Source organism: Triturus cristatus, chromosome 9 (assembly GCF_964204655.1).
Source record: "Triturus cristatus chromosome 9, aTriCri1.1, whole genome shotgun sequence".
Taxonomy (NCBI): domain Eukaryota; kingdom Metazoa; phylum Chordata; class Amphibia; order Caudata; family Salamandridae; genus Triturus; species Triturus cristatus.
In genome coordinates, this window is record NC_140592.1 from 1,157,018,141 (window position 1) to 1,157,035,811 (window position 17,671).

The 17,671-nt window shown below is 51.3% G+C and overlaps 1 protein-coding gene across 1 annotated transcript in view; it reads right to left on the minus strand.

The window, feature by feature from the left end:
* The window catches only part of TTC9 (tetratricopeptide repeat domain 9), a 281,338-nt gene extending 275,614 nt beyond the window's left edge, over positions 1–5,724 (minus strand). Inside the window, exon 1 of the mRNA XM_085627123.1 lies at positions 5,000–5,724. Within this exon, the coding sequence (XP_085483249.1) occupies positions 5,000–5,354 (355 nt within the window). The 5' untranslated portion in view covers positions 5,355–5,724. The remainder of the gene's footprint in view (positions 1–4,999) is intronic.
* Positions 5,725–17,671: the final 11,947 nt, after the last annotated feature.

A 17,671-nucleotide genomic window follows, 5' to 3' on the forward strand; every position in this document is an offset into this window, starting at 1 on the left:
ATTCAATCAGGGTGAGCAGAGGGATAAGATAGATGTTAAAGAGGAGGGGGCTTAAGATGGACCCTTGGGGGACTCCGGAGGACACCTTTTTCTCATTGGATAGAAAGGAACCCAAGGTGACAGTTTGGGACCTATCGCTGAGAAAAGATCTAATCCATGATAGGGCTGAGTTGGTGATGCCGATGTCCTTAAGTCTATTGATCAAGATGGAGTGGGATATGGTATCGAAAGCTGCCGTAAGGTCAAGAAGGATCAGAATGGCCTTCTTCCTTTGGTCTTGCAATGTTTTAATGGTGTCGGTCAGTTCGATTAGGGCAGTTTCGGTAGAATGTTTAGACCGGAACCCGGATTGCTGGGAATGGAGTATGTTGTGGGATTCCAGAAAGGTTTTAAGTTCTTTATGGACTAGCTGTTCAGTTATTTTGCCCAGGGCGGGGAGGAGGGTGATAGGGCGGAGGTTGGTGAAGTCCGTTGAGGATTTGTTGGCTTTTTTCATCAGTGGCTTGACCACGCCTTTTTTCCATGAGAGGGGAACAGAACCAGAACTGAGGGACAGCTTGATGATGTCATTGACGATAGGGTTGATCTCATCAATGATGAGATGAAGAATCTTAGGGGGGTAGGGGTCAGAGGGGGATCCAGATTTGCAGGAGAGGATCGCTTCTCTGGTCTGGGCCAGAGTCACCGGAGTGAAGTTTTTGAGACTGTTAACAGTCAGGCAAGGTTGGTCGGGGTCGAGGGATTTGTGAGTTGAAGGGGGAGGGGGGAAGTTTTTTTGAATGGAGGTGATTTTATCGTCAAAGTAATCAGAAATTTTGTCACATAGCTCTTGGGATGGGGGGATTTCGGGTTGGAGAGCTTTGGGGTGGGTGAAAGTCTTCACAATTGAAAATAAGGTTTTTTGCTTTTGGCTGGCTTCTTTAATGGCCTTTACGTAGTATGTTCTCTTGGGCGATTTGATGGTAGAGAGATAGCTTTTCCTCTGGAGAATATAGGTGTTTCGGTCATCATTATCGTAGGATCTACGCCATTTACGTTCCGCTTTCCTGCAGAGTAGATGAGAGGAGGCTAATTCAGGAGTGTACCAGGGAGCTTTGATTTTGGTTTTCTTCAAAATTCTATCCTGATGATTGGATGGGCATCGTTTAGCGATTTCTTGTGAGAGCCAATTGTGAAGGCGGTCTGCATCTCTGTTGATGTTACCGGATAGGGAGGGGACGTTGGTTAGGGAAAAGGGATTGAGAGTGAGATTTTTCTGGACAGTTTTCCAGTTTGTAGAGTGAGCAAGGTGAGGAATGCGTTTATTGCTGGTAGAAGGGTGGCAGCTAGGGATGTGGAAGGGGATCAGGTAATGATCCGTCCATATCTGGGGTAGGGGGGGCAGGGTAGTGATGGAAGGGAAATTGGAGCAGACACCGTCCAAGGTGTGGCCAAGAGAGTGAGTAGGCAACGTGACACTTTGTTGTAGGTTAAAGATTTCAAGTGTCTGAAAAAAGTTGCTGGTTTGAGAGTCGGCGAAGGTCTCAAAGTGTAGATTAAAGTCTCCTAGCAGGGTAAAGTGTGGGTAACGGAGTAAGAAGTGTCCTAGAGCGTCATTCAGGGAGTCGAGAAATTTAGCAGCGTTGCCGGGTGGGCGGTAGATCAGGCCACCGGAGAGGGAAAGGGATTGGCTGAGTTTGATGGAAAAGCCTAATCCCTCTGCGTCAATGAGAGGGTCGAGGCAGAAGGTGTGACAGTTAAAGGTGTTCTTCAGTATAATTGCAACACCTCCTCCTCTACCTTTCTGTCTGTCCTGTCTGTGGAAGGAGTAACCCTGTGGGAGGGCTACGGCTATATCGGGTTGCTGTCTTCAGTGAGCCAGGTTTCAGTGATCATGAGGCAGTCGAGGTCATAGTCAATGATGAGATCGTGAATGTCTTGACTATGTTTACACATCGACCGGGCATTTATCAGGCCACCTGTGAAGAAGGGGCGTTGGTGATTGGGGGGGGTTGGCTGGTCGTGGTCGAGAGTGAGTGACCAGCGGCATTTGATGCAGCTGGTAGGGCCGACTACTTTTGATATGTCAAACTTGCATGAGCAGCCGGAGCTGTCTCGGAGTCGGAGAAAGTCGTTGGGTGCATACCTGATAATAGGAGGTGTTTGGGCAGGGGTTCCTGCGCCTTGCGCGGTCTTGGCGCGGACGGGCGCAGACGGGCTTGCCTTAGGCGCGCCTTAGGCGCGCAGACGGCGCTCCCGCTGCGCTCGTCCGCTGCGCGTCCTATGCATGCACATTTGTAGGGAGAGAAAGGGGGCGTGGCCTCCAAGGGGGCGGAGTCAGCGCGCACGCCGCTGGTGATGGCGGCTGCAGGCAAGGAACTGAGAAGGCGCGAAAAGCCTTTGAAATCAGCTGAGCGCTAAGGTGAGAGCGAGCGCTGAGTTGTGCTTCGTTTTAAAAGACAAGTAAATAGTGACACCACACAGGAGACAGAGTGCAGTGAAATGTACAGTTTTTTAAAAAACAACAGAGTACCTCCAGCCCCGGCTTCCGCCTCAGGACTGGGTCAAGGTTTACTGGTGACCGCTAAGAGTCAGCTGGTTAAGTAGGGCGAAAAAGGGGGCGTGGCCTCCAAGGGGGCGGAGTCAGCGCGCACGCCGCTGGTGATGGCGGCTGCAGGCAAGGAACTGAGAAGGCGTGAAAAGCCTTTGAAATCAGCTGAGCGCTAAGGTGAGAGCGAGCGCTGAGTTGTGCTTCGTTTTAAAAGACAAGTAAATAGTGACACCACATAGGAGACAGAGTGCAGTGAAATGTACAGTTTTTTTAAAAACAACAGAGTACCTCCAGCCCCGGCTTCCGCCTCAGGACTGGGTCAAGGTTTACACTTGGTCAATGTATACGTCGACAGTTACTTAGACACTGCTTTTTAAGCTCTGCCCCTCGGGACCTTCCTCTACCACACCTTAACCCCCAATTTATGGTTTCCTGAAGTCATTTTTTGTAATTTCAGCACTGGTGTAAACATACATATGGTGGGTTTTGAAAATATGTGCCCACAAAAGAGGTGGGTGAGTATGCTCGAGGGGGTGCTTTGTCTGTGAGCGCTGACGTCATGAGTGTGTAATATGGGTGTTTGCTTACAGTGGTTTGGGACGGGTGCCCGTGCATTCCTGGTGTGGCACAGGGAGGGCATGTTTGTGCGTGTGTGTGCGTGCACGCGGTAGAAGTGCTACAGGATGCAGACCAGCACAACAACAGAGGCAGCCAAGGTAATCAGCGTGATCCCGGTAAACAGGATTTAAGGTGGACCGAGGCGCGTGCTGAGCAGGGCGCATCGCTCCTCCGCGCCACATGGGGGGCGGAAGGGGGGGGGGCAGCCCCCTGGGCCAGACAGACTGGCCACCTACCTCTTTGTCACAGCCCGCTCCATGTATGCGCTGGCTCATCATTGTAAGACGTGTCTCAAGTGCCAAAGCTTTTTAACCCCTTAGGGCCCATTTTATTGTTCTATGAAAGGGACACACGATTATATTTACATTATAATACTGCGAGGTTCCATCTGTTGACCCTTTGGCTGCGATATAAGCTACCTCGCTTCATACATTTAAGCTGCAGTAAATGTCAGGTGAGGCAGATGAGCCGGCGGGGCCCCTGCTGCGGAGATCCGCGTGTGACGTAGAGCGTTCGGCTTGACAGACTCGAACTTTGGTGAGCTCAGTAACTCTAGCGCCTCACACCCGGACTGCCCTAGCGCCTGTCATTTAGAAGACAACTCTGTGCAGTTCACATAATTCAATGTGCCTGGCGGGCTTTCTGTAGAGTCTCTCTTAAATGTAGCAGCTCCTTCAAGCAACACTCCAAGCGCTATCCAAACCCCAGCAATCCACAGGTTACATTTGCACAAACCATCAAAGTGTAATAGAGCTCGAGAAACAAAGCGCTTGAATAAAGGTAGATTGTTGAAAGTTGCAGCACTTTAATTGAGCAAGACAAATCGCAGAAGGCAGTGGCCGACAGTACTCGGCTTCGAATCACAGTACAGCGCTGCTTAGCACCGAGAAAGGAAGAAGGCGCTCTGAGGCCAACCTCAGCCTAGTCAGAGATACAATATAGAGAATTAACTCATGCAATAATATATAGGCTGGCCAACCAACAGGTCTGAGCGTGAGCTGTTTTTAACCCTAAAGCGTGCTCACTACAGTGCACAGGTTATAGGAGGACTGTGTTCCTACAAATCACGCCGAAAGAGCAGGATACACAAAATATACTTTTTCAGACTGGGCTGTAGTGCCAGTAAAATCATTTATTCGAATTCCACCATTATCCGGAAACAAATCTTCAATACCACTTTATTCCCACATGTTACACGTACCTGCCTCTAAACTAATTTGCAATATCTAAGTATCTGTGCTGTGTTGCGTTTTCTGCAGTGACCTCAATTTAAACTCTGGTTTGTCTTTCTTCGGTGAAATACAGTACAGTCCTCTATTACATAAGGTGCATAAAAACACACGACATCGCGAATCACGTCACGCTGGACGCTACATGCATGCCTGGAGGACATACATTCAGTACTTGCGGACAGCAGTATCGAACTGGCAGCCACGGCTGGTGGATCTAAAGAACTCAAAAGTACCACCGGAAACAAAGAAAGAACGTAAACAAAAACAGAGGCAGAATGCCCAGTGGGGAAATAGGGAACATATTTAACATACAGCTGCCTCTGACAGGCCAGAGGGGTTGAGACGGAGTCACTCTAAAAACAGGGTGAAGTGAGTTGCATGAGGCGGAAGGGCTGGGGCAGAGTCAGTTAATCCTATTAAGGAGCATATAAAGCGCAGCGACTGTGCCCGAGGCGCTTTCTGGCGCTAATGGCATCAGCAGCCGCATGCTAGACCACTGGCTCTGCCCCGGCTGGACTTGCCTTTCCAATGCACGAGCTTAGCATAAGTGCCCCCCCCCCCCCCCATGATCCAGTCGGCGTCTTTCAGGCAGCACAAAGAGTAGGTGAGGGCTGCTAACCTGCCAGGCTGTTGTAACAGTCCACCTCGATCCGCTCCACCATGTGCCTCTGCTCGGGGGTCAGGGCCCCCGGGGGTTCCCCTTCGGGCTGGGGCAGCAGCAGCCCCAGCCCCTTCAGCTCCAGCAGGGTCCGATGGTACTTGCCAATGGCCTCCCGGAACTTCTTCTCCTTGTAGCATTCGGACCCCTGGCTCTTGAACTCCAGGGCCCTCTGGATGAGCTCGGCGGGGTCCCTGCCACCGTCCCCGCCACCAGGGGCCGGCACCCTGGCGGTGCCCCCTCTGCTAGGGCAGGCTCTGCCCAGGTGGTGCCCATCACCGGCAGCGCACAGGGCAGCCTCCTTCCTCCGCTCCATGCTTCTCTGCCAGTCAGATGCCAAGGGAGGCGGCTGCGCTGCCCATGTCCTTGCCTGGCCCCGGTCCTCGCCGCGGTCCCTGGTCGGCACTGCGTTCCGGCGATCCCTCCCTTCTCTTCACACACTCTGAATGGGCACCGCTTCCTCCTCTGGGGCTCTCTGCCTGGACGCGCCCTCCCCGCACCCCGGCTCCAGCCTCTGTTGTGGTCGAGAATCCGGGAGGAGCGTCCCTCGCCAGCCCCGCCGGCTCCGGCTGAGAGGTGTGGGGTTAAGAAAGCGGAATAAAAGACAACACCGTCTCCAGAGGAATAAAACAATACACACAGACACCACAAACCCACCCTCCTGCAATTTAATGTCAAGTACTAGTAGGGCTCTTAAAGGGACGGTGCGCAGATTTCCCTTCCCTCCATCCGCCTCTGTTTTTTTAACCCTTTCTGACCCCTCGCTGCTTTCCAGGGAACTGCAAGTTAAATGGAAAATGCGCACTACAAATAAATAGTTCCCTAGATGCCGTGTCTGCAGTTTGAAGGTTTTTTCTTTTCCTTTCTATAGCGCGAACTCGACCCGAAGGTATTGAAGCGCTTTACTCGAGCACCGGTTACTCAATGTCACGTGCATTTTCCAGTCGTTCGCTAATATTTTTCTCAGACCCTCAATTCATAATCCACACTTGCTTAATCTATTCTTTATTGTAAGGATCTTTTAACGTACCCTGTACTTTTTGGTTATCTGGCGAGACAGTTCAGTAGTTTCATGTGCCCTCTGCAACGTGTGATCACAGCTTTCCGTCCGGTAGGGCCGACTTAGTGTTTCAGATTTCTAGGGTCGATACGAGCCAATCTATTTTGACACTTTCAGGGGCATAACGCAGGCCCCTGCTGCACAGGGTGCCTCCCCCGACCTTTCGCGGGGGCCCCATCCAGCTGAAAGCTCATGAAAGCAGATGAGATGGGGGGGATTCGGTGGACCCTCATCACTCTCTTGAGGGCCTCCATCACTTTTCTTCAGCCACTGGGCACCAGCAGCACCTCTAATCAGCGCCCGAGACCGGTGGTGCCATATACATTGTCCATACCGTATTTATCATTGTGCCATGACCATCTGTTCACTAACTTCAGTTATATGATGCCAAAATTAGCAATGGCAATATATGTTTAAAAGTGTTTCCATTTCATAGTGAGACAACACTAATAAGAAAACAAAAGAAAGATTTTTTTTAACATAGCATAAAATGTTAAGTTTAGTTAAAAAAAAAAAGACTAGGATTCAGTATGAGGATTGGCAGATTGGTTCATGCTGTTGATTTTCGTTTGGATGTTTGGTCATGAAGTAAAAAACACCCAGCACAACTGGCCTTCGTGGGCAGGACACAGGGAAACCACACGCCCAACTTGAGGGTGGAGGGCAGAAGACAGTAGAAGGAGGGAAGAGGCTGATTTCAGGGCTGGGTGGGTCCAGCACCACGGTGCACCCACCCTGATGGGGCTCACACGTTTCCGAGTTCCCTGTGTGAGTAGCACATTTAGGGGCATCTTCTCAAGGATCTATCGCCGAGTTATCGGCACTTTATCGCAGCCAAAGTCACGATAAATTTATCGCCCCATTCACAAGCTGGTGCTAACAGCCGATAACACCAGTTTACCTGCAATAGCATCCGCAAAAAATATCGCCACAGATGACCCCGCCAACTATCGCTATGAGATGCAGAGAAGGCGTTCCCGAGCAAAAAGCCACGACAACACCTCACCGCAACATTCTCAACGACCAGCCAGATCTGCGATAAGACCACAAAACAGGCGATAGCAGGAAATTAACACCTGGTCTGACCTGGTGCAAAGTCAGACAACCTGCAACAGAAAAGGGAGCCCAGCCCACAGCCACACCTGAAGAACAGGTGCCATGTTCTACTCATCATGCAGCTCGGAGTCCCAACAGGGCCAAAACACCCACCGCAACCACCCCCAGGCCCGCCACTCCCCCCCCGGACCTCCCCCACCCCCACCCCCCAGACCACCACAGAGGCATCGCAGACAAAGATAACAGACCTTCAGGAAACGCACCAGCCTCCCAGACTTAACACCATAGAATGTCATTGGCCACTAAAGACTCAAAAGGACATCCATCCTCCGCATCCTGAACATCATAACCCACAGGCTGAGGGTACCAACACAGCGGACAACCAACATCCAACCTCAGACAAAGCTGCTGGCTGTGTTGCACCTGATGGCCTCTGGGACATTCCAACCAACAACCACCAGAGTGGGAGGAGTCTCACAGCCAGCCCTATCCAAGTTCCTCACAACTGTCCTGGATACCATCATCAGCTTGGTACCCCAGTACCTATACTTCCCCAAACTGCAGGAACAGCTGCAGACCAAGCAAGGCGTCTACGCCATTGCTGGATTTCCGCACGTGTTGGGGGCAATTGACTGCACACATGTCCTACTTGTGCCGCCTGCCGACACTGCACACAATTACCACAACAGAAAGCACACACATTACATCAATGTGCAGGCAATAGTGGACCACCGGGGACTCTCCACCAATGTTGTCGCCAACTACCCAGGCAGTGTGCATGACTCATACATCTTCCGACAGTCCATCATCAACCGGCGCTTCCAGGATGGCACCTACGGAAATGCAGTGCTCGTTGGTAAGTACCAAATGAACACACCACACACATCAACTCCACAATCATGCAAATCACAACCCAGGGAATGCACATGTTACAAACTCACATACAACATGCCAAACAACATGCCCACCCACCATACATGACAGCAGAACGTACTGCGGTAACCTGGGCTAGCTATTTACATGTGCCATGCATGGCACCTCAGCCACACAATAGCAGAATGTGGGGAGAGGTGGGAACCAGGCATGTGCGAAGGAGGCAAGTGACCCATGAATGAGAATGCACACAATGCCAAGTGTGGCGTGGATGTGCTGGACAGACTGCAGTATGCAGACCACAGACATATCCATGTTGACATATACTGCTGGTAGTGGTAGTGTTGTGGACAGCGGATACAACCATGTCACCCCAGCCAGTGGGGAAGATCTTAGAAATGTAGCTTGTTATGTCCCCCCTGTAAGCGTGTGCGGAGTGGGCTGGCCCGGCGTTCGCCAGGCTAGCGTAGGGGTGTGAATAAAAAGCACGTAGCCCTGGGCATGGTTCTTTTCCGCAATGGCCAACCTGTCTGCCAGGGCGGCGCCTCTCACCCCGCCACGAGGCCGACGCCGTGAGTGGTGGTTCCTGCTATCCTGTGCACCTGCTGCACCCCAGGCCGCTGGTCCCCATATGTCGTCTTGCCCGCCCCTGCGCATCCAGGCCTCACTGCTCACCTTCTGACACCAGCGTGTCTCCAAGAGGGCCCACAATGTGCCGGTGCAAGCTCCAAGCCCGAGGCCTGCGACCTTGGCAGCCTCCTCAGACCATCACGGCCTCCTTGACAAGGCCTGCAGTACTCCTTTCTCGTTGTCGTACTCCACCGGCATACACAGCGGACAAGTATGTTACACATTTGGAACAGTCTTGATTACACAATGGCAAAGTACATATTTTATGGCTGAGTTTATGTCACTATACTCCCTTTGATGTGGTGCCACCAACTCTGTGCATAGCATTCTGACCACACCTGTCTGTGGGCCCTTGCTGACTTCTGCGTTCAGCGTACACTGCGGTCGAGTAGGTCACACATTTGGAACTGAGCCTTGATTTATTTATGGCAGAGTTGATATCATTGTACAGGTCTCATCGCAGACTGCATCCGCTTCCAGCTCTGGTGCTACTGACTCTGTACCACGGGAGTCAGGAACACTCTCTGGTTGAACTTTGGTGGCGTCTGAGTCCATGGCCTGGGGGTTGTCTTCATCATCATGTAGCGGATACTGACATGGTGGGAAAAAGGAGAGTGTAGCATTCAACTCCTCCATATTGCCTGTTTCTGCCCTCTGCATCATGCCCTGGATGGACACCTTCCACTGTCCCCCGTAACACTCCGCGACATTCTCCTTGGACATCAACGAGGACCCGCTCAGCTCTCGTGGCCCTATCTCAATGCACCGCAAGTCACCGTCCCTTGGGGGTGTGCCTGTGCCGGCCGCAGTGCATCCGGGGCCACTAACTCTGTGCAGCTCAAGTCATGGACCCTTGCTGTTTGTACTTTGAACTTCTGATTGTCTGATCATTGTTGTAGTTGTTGCCAGCACCAACCAACCCCTGAGGGGTGGCTTACACTACCCAACACCCATCCAGCACAGGCGTCACTGGACGTGTGACCCTGGCAATAAAATTATCTCAGTGTGTCCGTGCGGTCATTACGTATGCATGAGGGCCCTGGGCCATACCACATTACATTGTGCTGTGTACAGCAGGCGCAACCTTGTCGCCTCAGGCAGTGGGGTAGACCTGGGACATGTAGCTGTGTCTGCCCCCCGTGTGAGCGTAAGGGAGTGGACAGGTGTACGGCAGTATGGTGTAGGGGTGTGGTCATACAACATGTGGCTCTGGGCGTGGTTGAGTTTAGGCCTTGCCAAGGAAGTTACTAATGCGTGTGTCTCTGATGTAGTGTCGGCGCCACCAGTCACGCAATATACAGTGTTGCTATGTAGGATGTTCCCGTAGTGTGGGCTCGGCCGAGGGGTACATGAGGGTGCGCAAGCCCGCCCGGGGTCAGGGATCAGACATGCCAACTCTTGTGTGTGTTGCTATTTGCGCAGCATAAGCCAAATGTCTACCCTCAACCTCATGGCGATTTCAGCCAGGCATGAACTCTACATCTGTGGCTGCTCTGTCCTTACGATAGGCCTACACACACGTAGCCGCCCACCTTCAGCGCAGAACATCACTGTGTCATTGTCAGGCATGTGGACATGCGCAGACAAGCATGACAATGGTGTGCTGTAGGGGTGCAAGTGATGTAAATGCGTTGCGCACACTAGTGAATAGGCTCGGGGGAGGGAGGAGCAGCAGTGAGGCTACGTAATACACATTGATGCCGCTCATTTGCAACAAGCAGTACATGTCATACAGAAATCACAAAGTCACACATATCACACGCCAATGAACCAGTGAGCCTGCCAACACATCATGCAGAACCAACTATTGACTCATGTCTCTCTGCACTGTCACAGGCAAGGCCGGACAGGCCTTAGCGGGCACCGGGCAATCCCCCGGTGCGCCGCACGGGTGGGGGCCGGTTTTGGGCCCCTGGGGGCCGTTTTTGTTAGAGGGCCGTTTTTGCAGAATAGCTGCAAAATCGGCCCTGTAACAAAAAAGGCAGAAAACCGGCCCTGGCAAGGAGCTCGGCGGCACCCCCAAGCCCCTGCGGGGAGGGGGGGGGGCGGCCGAGCATTTTGCCAGGCCCGGTTTTGGTTCCCAGTTCGGCCCTGGTCACAGGTGATCAAGGATGTGCACTCTGCGCTTGGATGATGACACCCCTCCGAGCCACGAACACACAGGCCCAGAGGCAGTACAATGCGGCCCACAAATGCACCAGGGGCATCATGGAACGCACATTTGGCGTGTTGAAGTCACGTTTCAGGTGCCTGGATGTCACAGGTGGAAGGCTCCTGTACAGCCCAGACATTGTGTGCAAGATAGTCGTTGCATGCTGTGTGTTGCACAACATATGTGTACGCAGCAATGCCCCATGGATACAAGTGCCAGATGCACCGGACGATGATGATGAGGCAGGTGGACCACACCCCACTGCAGCCGCAGCAGGAATAGCACGTAGGGACATCATCATTGACAATTTCATGAGCACGTCACATTGTGATAGTCCTTAGCAATCATGGGACAGTACAAAATGACCACAGGCACAGCATGTGCAAATAAATGCATTCCCATAACACATTCCCTGTGTGCATGTCACTCATCTGTACAGGCACACCACTCAGAGTGTGAGTGCTACATGTAGTGCTGATAATTTTATGATTTGTTCATGGATGGTGGGTGTGTCACCTCTGTGCAGAGAGGCTGTTTAGGGTGTCACGTATTTGAAATGCTAGTTCTGTGTGTCACAGTTAGTAGGGAATTCCACTCTTCGGCGTTTCACATGAGGAAAAGTGTCCTTCTTGTCGGCATCCATTTTGTGTCAGACTCCATTATTTTTGTGTTGCCATTTCGTGTCAAACACTTCTGCATGACCCTCCTGGTCGTTTCTGCTGATGCTTGCCCAAGCTCCAACTGTCACGTTCGCCCTGCCCTTCCTGCTCCTTGCAGTTAAGCCAATTCCAAAAAGGGAACAGAGAATTGGCCTCTCACTGCCCTCGGACTGGACTCCTGCACGCACCCGTCCTGTTTCACAAGACTTGGTCTCGACACCGTCCCAGAACTTGTTTCTTTCACATATCGTGTTTGTCAAGATCTGTTTGTTCTTTCATGTACATATCCCGTTTTGCAAGATCTGTTGTAACCTTCTGTACCACCTGTTGCAGCACCAGGGGCGCCAAGCTCCATCCAAAGTGGTTTCTTAGGATGGGGAAATGTGTACATAAGGCCTGTAAGCTGCAGAGTGAAGCAGCAGCCTCCTCTGTCTTGTCTCCGACGAGCTTGGGACTCTGTTCCATAGCCCGGGCTATTCGAATAAAACTTTGTTCCTCCTGCAGACGAAGGCTCCTGTGTCTCCTTTTACGATATAAGGAGGGTATGGTAGACTTGGGCGGTTCCCCCGCCACCGAGATCCAGTAAGTGGGTATACCCAGCTCTACAAATAGCACCCGAACAGGGACCCCACGAGCACGAAGGTCAGGCCCGGTGGATGTGAGGAGGTGCACGGAGAGACTCCGACGGAGGTACCCTACCCGAGGGATTCTTGCAGTCCGGTAGCTGAACCACTCGCCCGCTGTTCCTCCCCGCCCGGTCTGGGCCACATGACCGCGTCCTCGCTGGGGTCCCCTAATAGTGATTTCTGGAACAGGACACGGCCCTACGTCTGCAGAAGAGAACTACCCCTGTCAGGTAAGGGTGGGCTGATCACCCACCGAGTCTGTATGATTGCGCTCTTATTGACATTTGCAAAAGCCAAGCCAGAGAGGTGAGTTTTTTAAGGCCCGCTGTTGTTTGCATTATCTGTTTGCGGTCCTTTTCAGTATGCCGGCGAACAGTAAGTTTAAGAAATTATGTTGTTGTATGTGTACGCAGGACTCCCAGCTGGAGGCGGCTTGCCCGCTTCCTCCAGAAGGGACGCCTGGTCACACTATGTACGCAAAACATGGCCCCTTCTGCCATAACGTTTTCCTCCCTTTGTACTAAGTATACCAAACAAGCCGTTCCCGAATTACAATGGCCCCCTTATGGGTCCTTTGATCCACAGGTTCTTGCAAATCTAGAGGAATAGCTATTTAAACGGAATGTTCGTCCCTCGTTGTTTGAGTCTGTCAGGCTGTCAGGCTGTGGAGGAAGGAAATTGAGCAGAGAGCAAAGAAGGAAAAGGCACTAGAAAGGAAACGGGAGCAGATGTCAATGGCTGACCATGCTAGGGAGCACTTACAGGACCGAATGGAAAAATCTGTAGAGATAGCTGATAGGGAACATAGGGCATGGGTGCAGAAGTGCTACCCGGCCCGTGAAGAGAAAGTAAAAGGCTTTATGGAAGGGGGAGAAGAGGGCGATTCCCTGCTTGATACCATGTTGGAAAGTCCTCCTGCTTATGCCCCCATGTACCCTGCGCTGACCCCCCCCTGCCCCGCATGCAGCTGCACCCGCCGCGCTGCACACTCCTGCCCCCACTGCCCCTCCCACTGTTCCCCCCGTCACACCAACCCCCCCCTATTTTGACGGCTATAACACCGACTGCGCACGCTACCCCTGTCCTCGCCGCGGGAATGACAACGAGTCCCCATCCGCCCAATACCTGCACTTTACCCCTGCCCGCCCCTTCCCTTCTTCCCAGTGGTCTACGGTTAAGTAGGATTTATATAGATTATTGAATTCCCCCGACTGGCTTCCTTGCGCTCTGCAGTCAGCTTTTCGTCCCTTCGAGAAGATGACCTGCAAAAGCAACAGTGTGAATGCTGAATAAATAGCGGGAATATTTATCCATTTAAAGAATTATGGTCCACCTTTTCCCAGTGGACGATTATGGAACAGACCACCTGGGCTGAATACATGTGTACCTTGGTTATGCAGAGATTCGAGAATTCATTTATGCACATACCCGCTGGATTGGTGGACCTCAGGTCACAAATAAAAAGAGGCGATGTACAGGGAGAGGGGATGTTTGGTGCTATGTCTGCTTTGATAGCTTACTGTGATATGACCGCTTTCCCGAGCCCCCCTCTAGAGACAGCTATGCCAATAAGAGAGGCGGCCCCTGTCTTTGTTAACGCACTCACCGATGCCCAAAATAATGGGCGAGGGGCTGTCGAAGCACACTGGCGCAGGCTTTGGGTTCATCTTCCTTGGAAAAGGTCAGAAGTGATACAGTTAAAGGGACAATTGCCGGATCCTCGGAAGAATCCGACTGCCTTCTACAAAGTTTCAAGCCAGATAATATCTGCCGGTACCCTTATTCTCGAAGACATAGATTTGCTTTTTGGAACGGTCGTCCCTACTGAGGTCTGGGATAAAATACGAGATACCGACCATGAAGTAGAATTGGGAGGTAAATGGGCTGATCTAGAGGTCATGGAAGGTAATAGAGTGGGAGGGACGAAACCGAACGCCACCATCACAGCCTTGCCTGGAAAAATCATAACATTCATGAAGACGCTGTTGCCAGAAACGGTCATCAATTGGGATAAAATTAACACCTGTAGACAGTGTAGGGATGAGAGTGTGGCGGATTTCTTCACCTGTTTTGAAACTGAATACAAGGGACACAGCTGCCTGGACCCTCGGGTCCCAGGAGCCGGCCCGGTATTCGTTGACAAATTTGTCAGCAATTTGCTCCCTGACATTTCTGCCAGACTCAAGAAGGTTGAGAGTACATGGTCCGCTCAGACTGTGACCGGTATCTTGGCCATGGCCCAATACCATGAGAATAGGGAAAACGAGGATAAGGAGAAAGAGGTCAAGAGAAATAAAGACCTTAAAACGAAAGTACTTCTGAAACAGGCCTATCCTCCCAAAGGCCCTGACGCCCGTGGCAATTTCCGGCCGCTCCCTCAACGGCCACCAAGAGCACGTCAGTCGGCTCCCTCCGGCCCCTCCGGGCCTCTCCAGACAGATCAATGTGCCTATTGTAAGGGTTACGGCCACTGGGTGGATGAGTGTCCTGTTTTGACAGAAAACATACGGACAGGTAAAACACGGCCTCGTGTTCACAGAGATGGGGTGATTGCTAAAGACCAAAGGCAACACCGCCCTAGTGACCGAGAGGGGAGACATAGGGATGACAACGCCATACGACTACGCCCCGCTAACAAGTTTGATGGGTATGAAGCCACACGTACTTATTACAATGACGATTATAAAGAGGTAGACGAGACAAGGTTTTATCAAGCATAGGAAAGCCAGGGAAGGGGTATTTCGAGAGTGCAAATTCCGGTCGACCAGAAGGGCCCGTATGTTCATGTGTCAGTTGCAGGGGATGCTCGGTCTTTCCTTCTGGACACAGGGGCGACTAGGTCTTCTATTGCACATGTATCGGTCCCGGAGGCACCCCTTTCTGGCAATTTGAATGTCTCCGTGGGTTTTGCAGGAACACCCGTGACCACCCCTATTTCTGAACCCCTCCCTCTCGATATCGGCCCGCCCATGTTGACGCTCTCTTGGTCCTTACTATAGGTTGCAGTGAAAACTTATTAGGCATGGATTTACTGAAAGCTCTGTATGCCACTATATCATGTAGTCCCCAAGGCGTGTCTCTAACAATTTCCCCCACCCCGCCTCCTATATGTATCTGTCCGGTCCTCTCCCACCAGAGTTGCAGTCATTACCTTCCTCCCTCTGGGCATCATCAGACACTGATGTGGGGTGTCTCAACATACCCCCTCATGTGGTACGCATTCAGCCAGGCGCCCTTCTCCCCAGCCTCCGGCAGTATCGACTACCCGCGGAAGGAGAAGTCGCCCTTTTAACAATAATATCCGAATTGATGGACAAGGGCGTAGTGGAGGAGACACGTGGTAATATCTGTAACAGTCCCATTATTCCGGTTCTTAAGAAGACCAATGGAGATGCTCTCTTCCCTAAAATATACAGATTTGTGATTGACCTGAGAGCCCTTAACAAAATAACGATCTCCCAATACCCTGTTGTCCCCATTAAAGCCCTCTTGACGTTGGTCCCTTCTGACGCCACACACTTTTCTGTCATAGACCTGAAGAATGCTTTTTTCAGTATTCCTAAACATCCTGACAGCAGACATTTTTTGGGTTTCTCTCTTGGTGGGTAGAGCTTTAGATTTTACCGCGCCCCTCAAGGCTTCACCGAGAGCCCCAGTATCTATAGTCAAGCTCTCAAAAGTCAACTAGATTCCTTGGAACTCCCTGATAATTCCACACTGCTGCAGTATGTTGATGACCTCCTCATTGCTGCAAATTCTGCCCCAACATGTAAAGAGGCTACTCTCTGTTTGTTACGCCACCTTGCCCTCCATAACAACAAGGTCTCTTTAAAAAAGCTTCAGTTTTGTCAAGAGAAGGTGACCTATTTAGGTCATCTCCTCTCGAGGGAAGGCAGCTCACCGCTGATTGTGTAGCCATTATCAATGCTATGGCGGCCCCACGGACACAAAAGCAGGTACGAGCCTTCATAGGCCTAACCTCATACTGCAGACAGTGGATTTCTAATTTTTCGGCCATGGTCAAACCTCTTCTTGCCCTCACCACTAAAGACATATCCGACAGTTCCTTTCCATGGACTAGAGAGCATACGCAGGCCTTCCAGGATTTAAAAAGAGCTCTGTGTACTGCTCCAGTCCTTGGTACTCCTGATTATAACAAACAATTTTTTCTTTTTGTACATGAGACAGACGGCTGTGCATGTGCTGTCTTGACCCAGATGTTCGGAGATCACCATCGGCCATGTGCCTATTTTTCAGCTACCTTAGACCCTGTTGCGAGGGCTCTCCCAGGATGCCTACGGGCGACAGCTGCGGCCGCACTCATGGTCCGGCAGAGTGCGGGGATCGTCATGAACTCCCCCTTAACTCTAATGGCTCCCCATTCTGTGGATACCCTCCTTAATAACACCAAGACACAGTACCTCACTAGCGCACGACTCACAGGGTATGAATTGACACTCTTTTCCAGCCACATTAACATCAAGAGATGCACTGTACTGAATCCCACCACATTACTCCCACTGGATACTCAGGATGCCCGTTTAGATCCACATGACTGTATATTGAGGACAGAGGAGGAGACGAAGGGACGGGTTGACTTACAGGATACCCCGATAGCAGATCCAGAAGGTATACTGTATGTGGACAGATTATGTCTCAGAGGGCCAGATGGTAACACATCAGCCGCCTACGCCCTCACAACATTGGAGCAAGTAGTAGAAACAGCTCAGATTCCACAGTGCTCTGCTCAGGCTGCAGAATTAGTGGCCCTCACTAGAGCCTGTGAGTTAAGCAAAGGAATAACGGTTAATATCTACACTGACAGTTAGTATGCTTTTGGGGTAGCTCACAACTTTGGAAGACTGTGGAGAGAAAGGAATTTCCTTACTTCACATGGGACGAAAATTCAACATGGCCCCCTAATTCACCGACTATTAGACTCCCTGACATTTCCCAGAAAGGTAGTCATTATAAAATGTAAAGCGCATAAGAAAGTGACGGATGATGTTGGAAAAGGCAATGCCTTGGCTGACCAGACAGCCAGACAGACAGCTCTTAAGAAAAAGGAAGGAATGTATGTGGGAGGTCCCGCCAGGTGGGTGGCAGAAGGGGGCATGGTTGAAGACACAGTACAGAGTGTGATTGATATTCAGTCCCATGCTACCCCTGAGGAGCTGAGGATGTGGACGGAGCATTTGGCGGTAAAGGAAATAGATGGTTGTTGGGCCCGTATCACTATGGAGAGACAATGGATGTTGCCTGACAGTCATGTGCTACCGGTAGTTACGATGGCCCATGGCCCTGCTCACATTAGTACAAAAGGGATATGTAAGCTGTTGGAACTCACCTGGTATAACTCAAAGATACAAGCGTATGCTGAGAAGTTGGTCAAAACATGCATGATTTGCCTTATGTACAACCCGGGTAAAGGTACAGTAACTCCTGAAGGAGGATTCTCTCCTCCTACCTTTCCTTTTGAAGCCCTCCAGATGGATTACATCCAGATGGACAGATGTAACAATTTAAAATATGTCCTTGTGGTGGTCTGTACCTTCAGCCGATGGGTGGTGGCCTACC